The following is a 12465-nucleotide window of genomic DNA, read 5'->3' as shown; positions in this document are numbered from 1 at the left end:
TCAATGTGCAATTACCATTTGTGGCCACAGTGGCCTCTGTTCAGAGTAACATCCAACAAACCAGTTTGTTTTTCCTCAGTGGGTCTTTATTTCTCTCTCCCGTGGTGGCTATGGCAGTAATGTTCTATTACAGTATGTGATCACAGCTAAGAAAGCTCACAATACTGAAAACATGGCAACAATTGCATTTAACGTACATAATAAAATAGAGCTGATGGCACTGTGCCCCAAAACCATTTCTGTTTTTATAGATTTTCTTTAACTCTGTAATATAAACTGCAATTGTAGCATGCACTTAAATCTCAACATTATTGAGAATCATAAAATGTCTTAGTAGCTGTGCAAAAATAACTATATAAAATATATTGCTTTTACAATTAATCAAGCCATTGGCGCTGTAAATAAATTAAACTAGACAGCAACAACAAGCAGATACAGAAAGGAATTCAATTCAGTGTTAATGGTGATTTTTATCATGTACAAATATATTTAACAAATGTTTTTCTTAAAACCTTTAACACCATTTGAACAACATTGTGCCTTAAACTCAAAATACACAAGTCCGAACATGTCAATACACTTAACATAGACCTTCGCTGAAAAGAAGGAAAAGTACATATTTATATAATATACACAACATGAGGATCTATAACATCCTTCGTAGAACACAGGAATGCCCATCTTTAGACTTTTACACTTTCACTGAGGACCTTCTCTTCCTTATTTCTCCACTCTAAGCACCATGGACGCAATGAGCACAGTTCAGACCCCATTTCCACCCATTCAAAACGAATCTGTAATGACATTACGCTGTAACTGAATATGTTGTCGAAGCACTCGCACGGCCCAGCTGCGTGTAAAGTGCTCGCTGTCCCCAATTCGTTGAGCAGGTTTGTACAGTTCATGTCCCAATACTTCCTTCAGTGCAATGTCTCCAGCGTGGCTGAATGACGGCGGACATGTTGTCGTGTAACAGAAGCTGACAGCCTTAAGCGGCAGATTGGGAGGAGTAGATTTTGGAGCATTCAGTGCACTGCTTGGTGTCTGTGTTCACACAGGAAAACAAACAGCTCGCAAACAGCACTTCTAACCAGGCTTGGAAGTGAGACTCTCCTCTGTCTGGGGCTGGTTTAGAAAAATTTAAAACAAGTCCTTCTCGCTTGAGATTTTTGCTTCTGTGTGTGCGCTGTGGACTCTGAGATCACTACACATTCGACTCTATAAACGATCGCTTTGGTTTCATCGAAGCTACGTGAATGGCAGGATTATCTCGGGCGAGGCCGGGCTGCTTGGGCTTACTGTCCACAAAAGTGTGCGACATCGCCAGCGCTGGCTTGGACTCTTTGTAACAGTTGGCAGCTTGGCAGAATTTCTCTGCAAATTCCTTGGCGTGCATGCCGTTCTGTAAGCTACTCATTGCCACACCACCCTGAGGTGGTGGTGGAGGTTTGTGCTGCTCCTGGTAAGTGATCCCCGTTTTGCCGTAAGACAGCTCACAGTCGACGGGCTGCAGGGCTACTGCTGACATGTTGTGGCACATCAGGCCGTCGGAGTGGTTCAGCCAGCTGCGACTGGCGGACTGCAGGCTCTGGTGACTCTGCAAGCTGTGGTGCTGCTGTTGGATTTGCTGCTGCTGTTGGATTTGCTGCTGCTGTTGGATTTGCTGCTGCTGTTGGATTTGCTGTTGCTGAAAGCGCGCTGTCTTGTCAGTTACGCCCATGAAGGGTCTGGGTTTGTACTCTGCTGTCGAGGTGGCCTGTTGGCTGTGCTTTGTTTTGTCAGAGATCTTGGTGCGAACATCAGGGCCCAGCTTGCCGCTGTCTGACAGGCTGCCGCTGGACGCCAGGCTGCTGGTGGAGCTGGACACACGCATGCTGCTGCTGCTTCCTCCCTGAGATCCTACAGCACCACACATGCCTTCCTTCCCTGGGTCAGTGTGGTTCCCCTGGAGTCCAGGACCGGAGCAGGCCAACCCGTCCAGAGAGGATGCAGAGTGGGCAGACAGCCTGTCGTGCACCAGAGCTTTGGAGCTGCTGCAGGATGAGTAGGAGGCCTGGGAGGAAAGGAGGCCCTCACTTTCACAACTGTGACCTGTGGAGGTGGAGACAGCTGCCAGCAACATGCGGTTCCCGTACACGGGCTCGTCAGGTGGGGGAGGCAGAGGGCTGATGTCGATACCCGGGCCCGGCTTCAGCATGCTGGACATGTGTCGGCTGGGTAAAGGACTGGAAGGCGCGTACTGAGATTTGGCCCCTGCTGATCGGCCCCCTACAGCGCCTCCTCCAGCCTGCATGGAGCTCATGTGCTGATTGGTCTTGATGATCTGGGCCTGCTTGGTGGGCTGCAGGATCAGTCCCTGTTGTGCCAGAGTCTCCCGGTGCTCTCGAGGGTACCGGTGGGGAGGAAGCCTGTTGGGGCCCGGGGGTGAGCTGGGGGTCTGATTCTGATGTCCCAGACTGTTGCTAACCGTTGCTGACTCAGAGGGCGAGACTCTGTTGAAGGAGTAACTGTTCTGGGACCAGCAGGCTTCACCTGTCCTGTCATGCTGCGAGGCCTCATCCTCCTCTTCCTCTTCCTCTTCCTCCTCTTCTAGAATGTCTCTTTGGCCCTCCGTGCTCCTAGCAAGGCTGCGCTCTGAGGGTTCCTCCTGTCCTTCGTCTCGCTCCTGGTCCGATTCGTGGCCTCCTGCTGCCTGGCTGGAAGCAGCTGCAGCCCCGGCGAGGCCTCCTTTGGTCTGAGTTCGTTGCATCTGTTTACACTCCTCCTCGACTCGAGCCAGCAAACGACGGATCTCCCGGTTGTTGGGGCACAACTTGGCGGCTTCGTGTAGGTCAGCCAGGGCCGCTGTGAACTGTCTGTGGGAGGAGAGGCATCGTTACCAGGTGGAGAACACAGCAAGAACCGCATCCAGCTGGTCTGGAGCTGCTGAACAGCTTACCTGCTGCTTCTTTTAGCTCTGGCGCGGGCATAGTAGGCCTCGTAGGATTTGGGTTTCAGCTCCAGTGCTTTCGTTGCAAACTCCTCAGCCATCCCAAAATCCTGCAGATGGGGCAGAATCAGTCAATCACTGACAAGCAGTTGATATTCTCATCTCACTACGGGGATTGTTGGCGACGGAAAGACTTTAACGTGCCCTTTAATTTAAACCAGAACATTCAAGTAAACACAGCTTAGTTTCAGTCAAACTAATCACAGTTCACATCCCAGACGTACAAAGGTGGAATTAAAAGGTTCTGGACTGTTGTTGTTGTTGTTGTTGTTGCGCGAACAGTAGAAGGAAAAGCAATAACCTTTGTCAATGAGTATTCACTTGATCTGCACCTGAGTTAAACACCCCAAGTCCCCATGGACTTGAGCAAAGCGCAAATGTCAAATTTGTTGTCAAATTCAGAAAATCAGCGACGGAAACTCAGGAAAAATGTTCCGACAGCCTACGGCGATGACGCGGTGAGCCTGGCGAGGTCTTTTAAGTGGCATTTGCGTTTCAGAGGGGCAGAGCTCCACTGGCCAACATCGAAAAACGTGCATCAGGTCAGGAGTGCAACCCGCTCGTTTGTCTTTGGCATTCACGAGCTTGTTGACCGTGAATTCGTCCCCCGGGGTCAGACGGTCAACACCGAGTTCCACCGAGGACGTTCGGAGGCGCAAACAACCCGAGCGGTGGTGCGTTGATCGACATGACAACATACCCGCTCAAGTTCAAATTGTCACGTTTCTTGCCCATAATAAGCCAATCGCTGCTCCACGCCATCGTTGTTCACTTGGTTTTGCTCCCTGCGACTTCTTTCTGTTCCCTAAAAATTTGATGCAAATTTAGTTGTTCGCTGTCTACTCCGGTTTCAGGTCCGTGTTGAAATTGCAAATGCGCACGAAAACGTCTGTAACTCGAGCTGATGTTGATCAGCGAAGTAAGTTGGAATAGTTCATCTCAAAGTTTTAGCTTCCCCGTCACCGTTCACGTCACAACAGGAGCGGTCGCAGAACTTTTCAACCAACCCTCGTAATAATATTTCTAACCATTCGGTGATGGTTGTCTCTCAAACACTTTACACTTTCTGCATATCGTGATATAATACCTGGCAGGCATCCCAGGGAAGTTACTGCAACAACACGCAACAGAAAAGCGAGCGCTGCCTGTTTGGCTCATATCGTCTGCTGGCTGGTGGCTTGTAATCACATGAACAGCTGTCTCACTACAAAAGTCTTCCTGCTAGACGCAGACTTGTGTCAACAAACTCTTTCTGCAGAAACAATTATCCAGAAAAAAACGCACTACACGGAGACAAAAAAGCTCAATAATGTTCGCCTCGAGGTCATTTTTTTAAATGTCCACTCTGGCTAAAATAATCTTCATCATTCCGTGAAACGTGAGGGAGCAGGCAGCACATGCCGAGTCCAGTTTCACAAGAACATTTGACTCCACTGCCGGGCACATTGGTAGCCTTTTCCCCACCTTTCCTCCATGTCACCATCTGGACACTAACAAGCTCCCACATGCTCAAATCACTTCACATGCCGGAGTCCCAGTCTCAGAATGATCTTTTAACTATAACATTTCAAAACACTGAGGGATACTCTCCAGAAAACTACAGTAACACTATTAATAGTCCCATTACATGAGCAAATAAAAAAATCTGGTGAGTGAAATGTCTTATTTAAAGACATTAAAGAATTATGCTAAAAAAATACAGCACCGGCTGAGGAACAAAGAAAAAACAGTGGAGAGGCTTACATTGGTTTTCCTGCGGCAGCGGGAGAGATTGAGGTACAGAGAGACCCTCAGGTCTTTAAATGCCTTCAGGTCATCGCCAAAGCCTTCTCTAGGAAACTTCCTCAGGGCGTACTGGTACCTCTGGGCTGCCTCTTTCATCTTCCCTTTCTGGAGGACACATGAAGGGCAAACACAGTGAGGAAGAGGACAGAACCAGAAGGAGGGCAAAGTATTCACCAGACACTCCCACAATATCTGTTCTCCCTTCTCATCAATCACACATACAACACACAGACAAGCTCAAAAACACACATTACACCTGACAGCTTCGTCCTTTGTGCTCCAAACCCCATCTGTTAAATGTCAGACATCGATCATGGCACCTCTGCTAAGTTGTGTGGAAAAGGCTCATCTATTCGTTTTCTACATTTAACTAAGCTACATTATCTTTACTTTATTGTGCTAAAATTAATTATATTGTTTAATTATTTTTTTCACTTCCCTTTCATATTACAAAAAAACATGACATCATCTGATAGCTCCATTAATTACTACGTTTGTCTGCCTTTCAGAAGAGCAGAACATGTTACAACAGGAAGTCCTTGTTGTGCCAGTTGCACGTTACCTTGTAAAGTAGGTTTCCCTCCTCCATCAGCTTCTGAAGAAGGATGATGAGGATATCAGGCTTGGACGTAGCCATGGCCCAAGCAGCGTTCCCTGTGGATGCAGAAGGCGTGTCACGTCATGTTGCTGTTGTTCGTGGTGTGAACAGATGGTCACCGTATTCTCTTGAAATTGGTACAAGGTAAAGTTACCTAAAGATTGTACCTGATCGATCGTAAGGAGACGTTCTGTAGCCTTAGTTTATTGAGGGCAGTTAAAGAAAGAGTTAGCAGGGAGAGAGTGAAGAGAAAAGAGGTCATGCAACAGCAAGAGTCGTGATTTTGTAGCGAAAGGAAAATGTGTTACGAAGTGCAGCGTGACGATATACAGTCATGTCACAACTTGAAATGGGTTTGTGTTTTCAGCAGTAAATGCATGCAGACAGTGCTCGAGGAAAATTTAAAGGTTCAGTACTCATTTTCTTTTCTTTCTTTTTTTCTAAGACAGCAGAGTCCTCTGCAGATAAGCTGCAGACCAGATCGCTTCGTGAATGTCGTTTGGGTGATAAGTCACATTCTTAAATTAGTTGAGCAGCACATGAGGGAGAAATGGTACTGACATAGCACTAAACGTGAGGACACGCACACACACACACACGCACACACACACACACACACACACACACACACACACACACACACACACACACACACACATGCATGCTGAACAATGAGTTAAGAGCAGAAATGGAAACAGAATTTTTTTCACAACATTCCACAAAACTGGTCTGAGTTTTTTCTGCGTATCATGAGATATCGAGCGAGACAGAAACAAACTCCATGTAGAGACAAAACAGTATTTTAGTGTTTACTGAGACGTGAAAGAAGTCAGCCGGCCAGGAAAGTTTCTAAGGACCATAAACTGAGAACCTGGAGTCACTGCACACAAAACTAAACAGTGCATATATATATATATATATATATGTATATATATATGCTCTACTTTTTTTGTAGCTTTGACACTCAGGTCATCCTTTAAAAAAAGAAGTGCTCTTCTTACCCAGCTTGGCTCCTTTCTTCAACAGTGTCACCACCACCGACGTGTTCCTACAACCTATGGCCCGGTCCAGAGGCCTCATCCCGCTATGGTCCACATGCTCTATCACTGCTCCTCTTTCCACCAAATACTGGACCTACAGGACACCGCAGACATTCAGACACACAACCAGTCCAGTACGAGCTCCATTTGAACCATCAAAGCGCATGACGCAAGTTTAACAGCAGACAATCTGAAAGCAAAGTACAGCGAGTGATTCAAAAGGTTTGGTACTTTGTGTCTTAACTCATTATTGGTGTGTTTTGGTCATAACATGAAATAAATCGATTTGAATGTCATCAACCATTTGTGTTAAAAGTCAGATGCAGCTGCACCGTGGTGGATTTCTATTATAACTGCGTATAAGTAGGAGAATTTCTGCAGAGAAAAAAGATCCGCTTGTGTGCAGATTAATGCACACAAAACCATTTCACATTGCAAACTTTTTATTTTTGATCTTGTTTGTAGTAATAAGCACCCATCTATGAAGGTACATCTAATGCACCCTTAAAATAACAGGGAAATACTGCGCAATTGACTTAATACCAGGTTTTTGTTGGTCAATTACACAATTGCTTTCCGTCGCCAAAAGATAGCAATCTGCCAACAGTGCACCAGACCACACCTCATTTCAAGACCAACACATCCATAGGTGCTCCGATGGGAGCAAGCAAATTTGCTATTTAAACAACATGGAGGCTGGAGGGGTGAAAACAAGCAAAGATGTACTTGGCGTCGCTCAATCAAACCTACGCATTCAATAACGGCACTGAGATGTTAACCAAGGCTAGACAAAGGTTAGTGTTACTGTGTGTTGTTCTTCTGTCTGTGAGTACACAAGCGGTGTGTGTTTACAAGAAATCCATTTCACTCACAATCTCTGCATCTCCGTAGAAGGCAGCGAGGTCCAGCGGAGTTCGTCCATTTTTGTCTGTGTGGTCGATGACCGCACCTTTCTCGACCAAAAACCGCACCACATTCTTATGTCCTTTTAAACACGCCCAGCTCAGCGGCATCAATCCCTCCTTGTCCATCGAAGTTAAAGATGCACCTTTGAGACACACAATAAGTCCATCATATTAACCCACACGGCTACTTCACTACTTCCAGGTACCGGGCATTCCCTGCCTCGCTGCAGGAGACTAACCGGTGGATGTTCTGTGGTGGTGTTGCGGTTGTAGCTCACCTTTAGAAAGCAGAAATTCAACAGTACTCAGGTGACCCTCACAGGCCGCCACCATGAGGAGGGTCCTGCCCTGTTTGTCACTGACGTTAATGTCAGCACCATGCTGCAACAGCAGCTCTGCAATCTAAGAAAGAGACAACAGACAGTTGAAGGTCAGATGTTAAACACATCCAGCTGCACAGAGCTCAGACAGAAACGTATTCTGTTGGTTTATCAGGGACGAGGGAACAATTAGACCAGAGTTTGCTCTAAGGGCGGGACATACAATACAACAAAATAACGTGCCACGGCGTCGTCACAGTCTGAAGCAGTGTGCTCACTGTGGATACAGACGGGCACTTTGTGTGGATATAAAGATCCACTCGGCAGCGCTCACCTGCCAGTGTCCCTGTCTGACGGCACAGAAGAGAGGAGACACCCCCCGCCGGTTGACCTGCTGCACCACCGCCCCCTGCTCCAACAGAAAGCTGCATACCTCCGTCTTCCCCCGGCCAGCTGCAGCCGTCAAGGCTGAAGAGAAAGGAGACGAGGACACGCACATTTGTTGGGACTTCTTCACTCGGACTTGTTCAGAGGAACCAATGAAAGTAAGGACACAGTGCAGCTGTTAAGATCAGAGTTGAATTTAAACCAGGCGACTGAACAACATCTCAGCTGGAGAGGACAGGAAGAAGATTAGAGAACATAACATGGACTGTACACTGAGTTTTACGCTGTTAATGAGCAGCATCCCATGTGTTTAGTAACCATGGAGTCTGTGGAGAAGGAAAAGCTGAGATAAAGTGTCTAAGGTCAGAATCTCTCCCATCCTTTGCAAAGAAAAGCTGAGCGTCGAAATGCCGGCTCATGTTCGATGCTAATTGAGTTTTGTTTTTTGAAATCATTATGTTGACGCTTATTAAACTCATTAAATTCCCGCCTTAAGTTGCCCGGGCCTTGTGCAGAGAGATGAGGATTCAATCATTTCATGCATTAACAGACAAACATTAGACAACAAAGTCAAACAATTTTGTTAAACACCCATTTCTGTTTATCTTTTTTGTATCAGGCCGAGATTTACTGGAATTAACGGTGTAATTTCAAACACAAAACCTCAAATACTGTATTAACTGGTGGCTGTAAAGAAACGACAGATTCTTGATTTGCTGGATGCTTCCAGTTAGTCAGCAGATGGACTGCTCTTAAACGAGCGCTGGTTATATCCAAACAAAGTGAGATCCACCGTAAGAGGCGGAGCAGCTCGGCTCACACGTTCGCCTCAGAGAGTTAAGATGCCGCTGAGCCTTCGTATCTGACTGACATCATCCATCTGGATGAACAGTCATCAGAGCCAAACAACCCCACCCTCCATCTGCTCAAAATATGGATATCCTCACACCCTGCACACAACACAACAATGAAAGCACGAGCTAAACTTGGGCTGTTTGAGCTCCTTCAGCGCCACTCGGACGGTCCGAGGTTACAAAGAACAGAGAAGAGAACAGCTCACTGTTGGTGATGTTTCAGAGCGATGCCTGTTTTTACACAACTCATTTTATTCTTAGACGTGCCTCATTCTAAGACCCATTTGCAAACACTCAGGCCAAGTTAATAGTATATATTTAAATCTTTGGAGGAATCTCACCAACATTTTCTTTATGCTCGGGCTGAGCTCCCAAACGACCTACACCATGTACCACCATCTACCAAACCACATTTCCTGAGTGCTAATTCCCACTGCAGATATCATCAATTTATTTAATTAAATTGAATTAACTCATTAAAACACCCAATAGCAACAGACATGGTGAATAACAACTTAAGATGTTTCAAAATCAAAGTATGCATTTATTCATCAGAGCATTCACAAAAATCCCTAAAAATCAGCAGGAGGAAGCAAATAAACAGCTCTTTTCAACTTGCAGCTCTCTGATCTGTTAGCTCTGGTGTTTTTCACTTTTTTAATTTTGCATCCATTTTAAAATTCAAGTCATTCCACTTCCTAAAAATCAACAACCGAGGTGTCTAAATCGGACTGCCTGAAGCTAAGGTTGGCATTATGCTGTCAGACAGCAGGCAATTTTTATTTTTGAAAAAATTAAAAGAAAAGTGTTCAATTTGACATCACTGTAATGTAAATTGTATACGTAATAACTTTATTATTTTAGTGTACTTGGGCCAGTTGCAGTTCAATGGAAAGAAGTGCGTTGTTGCGTGCCGGCAGGTGAAGCCTCGTTCTCCACCGTTGGAGAACAGCTGTACTTGGCCATCTTAACACTCCTCCTCTTTAGAGACGAAGCTCCTTCTTCTGACTTTGATCATTACTTGTTTCAGTGTGACATGCTGCCCCGGTTTGATCAAAGAAGTTTCCCCTTATCTCGTGTTTTGAAAGCTATTCATCAGCATCGTCTCGACTCTCCTCTGCCGACTCCTCCGGCCCACCGACAAGCTAACTGGACAGCGTCTTGAGGAGGAGACTCCAAATCACTGTCAGATATCTAGATTTGTAAGGTAAACACATACCAGCAGCCTGTTGCACCACCACTTCACGGGCAGGCCGGAGAAGCCCGAGACAGACGAACAGCAGCAGGGAGGTCATTTCCAGAAACTTCAACCAAAACTGGAACGTTTTTCCCAACACAAACAAGTGTGACAAACATTTCTAACATTTCCACTCTTTTGCATTTCAAACTGCACATATTCAGTATCTGTCTTCTGCATTTGAGCCTTCCCTACTATTAGGAGACGGAAGCAGCCATTTTCAAGTACCTGGAGACCGCTCACTCAGACAGCTCTGCAAAAGCCTCATCAGAGGCACAACGTATAAAACTTGCAGAAAAGCAAAGACCACCGTACCACCGACGGAGTGTAGATCCATCATGTGGGAGGAATAAACACTCATAATACGTAAATCAAATACATATAAACCCTGCCTCCAATAAAAGAAATGTGTCATCATTTTAAAGGATTCTTGCCATGATAACAGATGCTAACAATAATCTGCACAGAAGTACCAACTGTCTACCTCAATCGTAATAAGAAGTAGAAACATTCAATATATTATTACGTGTCTACAATTTATAAAAGATTGCAGGTTGCAACAGAATAATTTCTTGGTCTTTGCCTCCAGCCGATCCTGCTGCTGTGTTTACAACTAGAATGATTCTGTGCAGCTAAATTACCTTTCTTTGCATAGCAGGGAAGTGTTTTGCATCCTAAGAGGGAATTTTAAAAGATGGAGTTTACACAGATGTACAATCCAATCTGCCTCGACTCAAACACAGGAGACAGCAGGCCATTTGCATCGAGATGTAATATTCCACAGAATTTTAAAAATGCTGTAACGTTTCACAGGTTGTAATCAGAGAATTGTTTCAGAGGCAACAATGACTGGCCGGTTTGAAGAGGATACTTCAGGAGTTTTGTTGATTTTGAGATTCTCTGCATCAGAGTACAAGGATTGGATTATGAAATCCGCAGCTGAATAGAAGATCAGAGATCTGAGGTGAAACTGAGATTCATTATTTTGCTCAGTGCTCGTCACTTCTGGTGTTTGTATCTAGTCAACATAAGCTGAGTCATTTTTATCGTGTTGTACAAAACTCCTCTACAATGCTGCCTCTCCACCACTAAAAAATAATTTCAGACCCAGGGGACTGAAATCTACATTATGATCATAATTGTGTTTACTAATCTGTTTTCCCTGAATAATGATTAGCCAGAGCCTCATTTAAATGAGCACCAGGTGGGTGCTAAAATATTTAAATATGCGGTCATGTCAAGAGTTTGGGACTCACTTTGTTCCAGGTCGGTGGTGCCAACAGCTCAGCGCCGTCCTACTGCTACCTGTGACCTGCTATTTCATTATAAAACCAATGCAGAGAGGTGATGACTGTGATTTAACATCCACTTTGTAAACAGAGCTGAGGAAAATACTGGACAGCCACAGGTGGCTCCAATCTTTAAAGGACTGGGACTTATTGGTCACATGTTGAGACTAATTTATTTAAAGTATGAGTATATTTTTTTTTCAAAGATTGTGGTCTAACATCACTTTAAAAATGGCAGTTAGAGATATAGCCAAAGGAAAGCAGGCAGCTTTTGGCTGACGCACTGATGCTAGCAGCGAGTACTGGCAGGCTACCGCTGGTCATGTTAGGTGAGGTGGTCACTGATAAAAAAAAAAGTACAGTTGAATCTTACTTTGCTCCAAGCACATCTGATTTATACTTCAGAATATTTCATAAGGGACAGTCTTGTGTCCCTGGACTGTACAGAGGTCTGAAGTCCTGCAGTCATGGAGCAGGGCACAAGCACCAGTTACCCACACTGTGGACAACCTCTCCACTAATCGGCTGACCTACATTCCTGAAGCACCAACGTTTTAGTGCTGAATCCTGCTCGCTGAGAACAGAGAGACTATTATTAAAATTCTCCCTTTTTTATCTATTCTTGTATGATTGTGCACAGAAAAACCATCAAACACGGTTGGCAAATAGGAAGAGATGTTATTTGAACATTTATAGCATTAGATCAGTTCATTCTCAGGGTAAAAGCTCAGACTAAAGGTGAGAGGCAAGACATCCAACACTTCAGTCCATTAGACTCTAAAATCACAAAGAAAACTGTAACTCGAACAGCGCACACGTCTGAAACGTACAAAATGTTTCAGAAGTACTTTTAGGACCTAAACCGTTCTGCTGTCGGTCCATCTGTATTTTTAATAGTCGGATTTCAAGAAAGAGGCTGGTACTTCTGAGAGATGTTTAAATCCTGCTGATGTACACTGATGATGTTTATAATCTTCATACAGCACTTTTATCAGCACCTCACTTATATAGAGTGGCAAAAAAAGGAAAAATGATTATGCCTGGACCTTCGCAGGTCCTGC

The 12465-nt window shown here is 45.0% G+C and overlaps 1 protein-coding gene across 8 annotated transcripts in view; it reads right to left on the bottom strand.

Moving 5' to 3' along the window:
- Positions 1-64: 64 nt before the first annotated feature.
- The window catches only part of tanc1b (tetratricopeptide repeat, ankyrin repeat and coiled-coil containing 1b), a 103860-nt gene continuing 91459 nt past the window's right edge, over positions 65-12465 (bottom strand). For 4 of the 8 annotated variants that reach the window (XM_069702476.1, XM_069702477.1, XM_069702481.1 and 1 more), the window contains exons 19-27: positions 7972-8105; positions 7596-7719; positions 7285-7460; positions 6374-6506; positions 5540-5569; positions 5337-5428; positions 4733-4879; positions 2939-3039; positions 65-2855 (exon numbers count right to left, since the gene is read on the bottom strand). In XM_069702476.1, the coding sequence (XP_069558577.1) occupies positions 1205-2855; positions 2939-3039; positions 4733-4879; positions 5337-5428; positions 5540-5569; positions 6374-6506; positions 7285-7460; positions 7596-7719; positions 7972-8105 (2588 nt within the window). In that variant the 3' untranslated portion in view covers positions 65-1204. Of the gene's footprint in view, positions 2856-2934; positions 3040-4732; positions 4880-5336; positions 5429-5526; positions 5570-6373; positions 6507-7284; positions 7461-7595; positions 7720-7971; positions 8106-12465 lie in introns of those variants that run through there. The other 4 variants (XM_069702478.1, XM_069702479.1, XM_069702482.1 and 1 more) reach the window with 3 other exon arrangements.

The sequence above is a fragment of the Brachyistius frenatus genome, unplaced genomic scaffold (assembly GCF_029030835.1).
Source record: "Brachyistius frenatus isolate BFR_SWC_R1_liver_20210118 unplaced genomic scaffold, ASM2903083v1 Contig_42, whole genome shotgun sequence".
In the NCBI taxonomy this organism is placed as follows: domain Eukaryota; kingdom Metazoa; phylum Chordata; class Actinopteri; family Embiotocidae; genus Brachyistius; species Brachyistius frenatus.
Note: the sequence above shows the minus strand (reverse complement) of the source record. Positions and strands in the feature narration are given on the sequence as shown.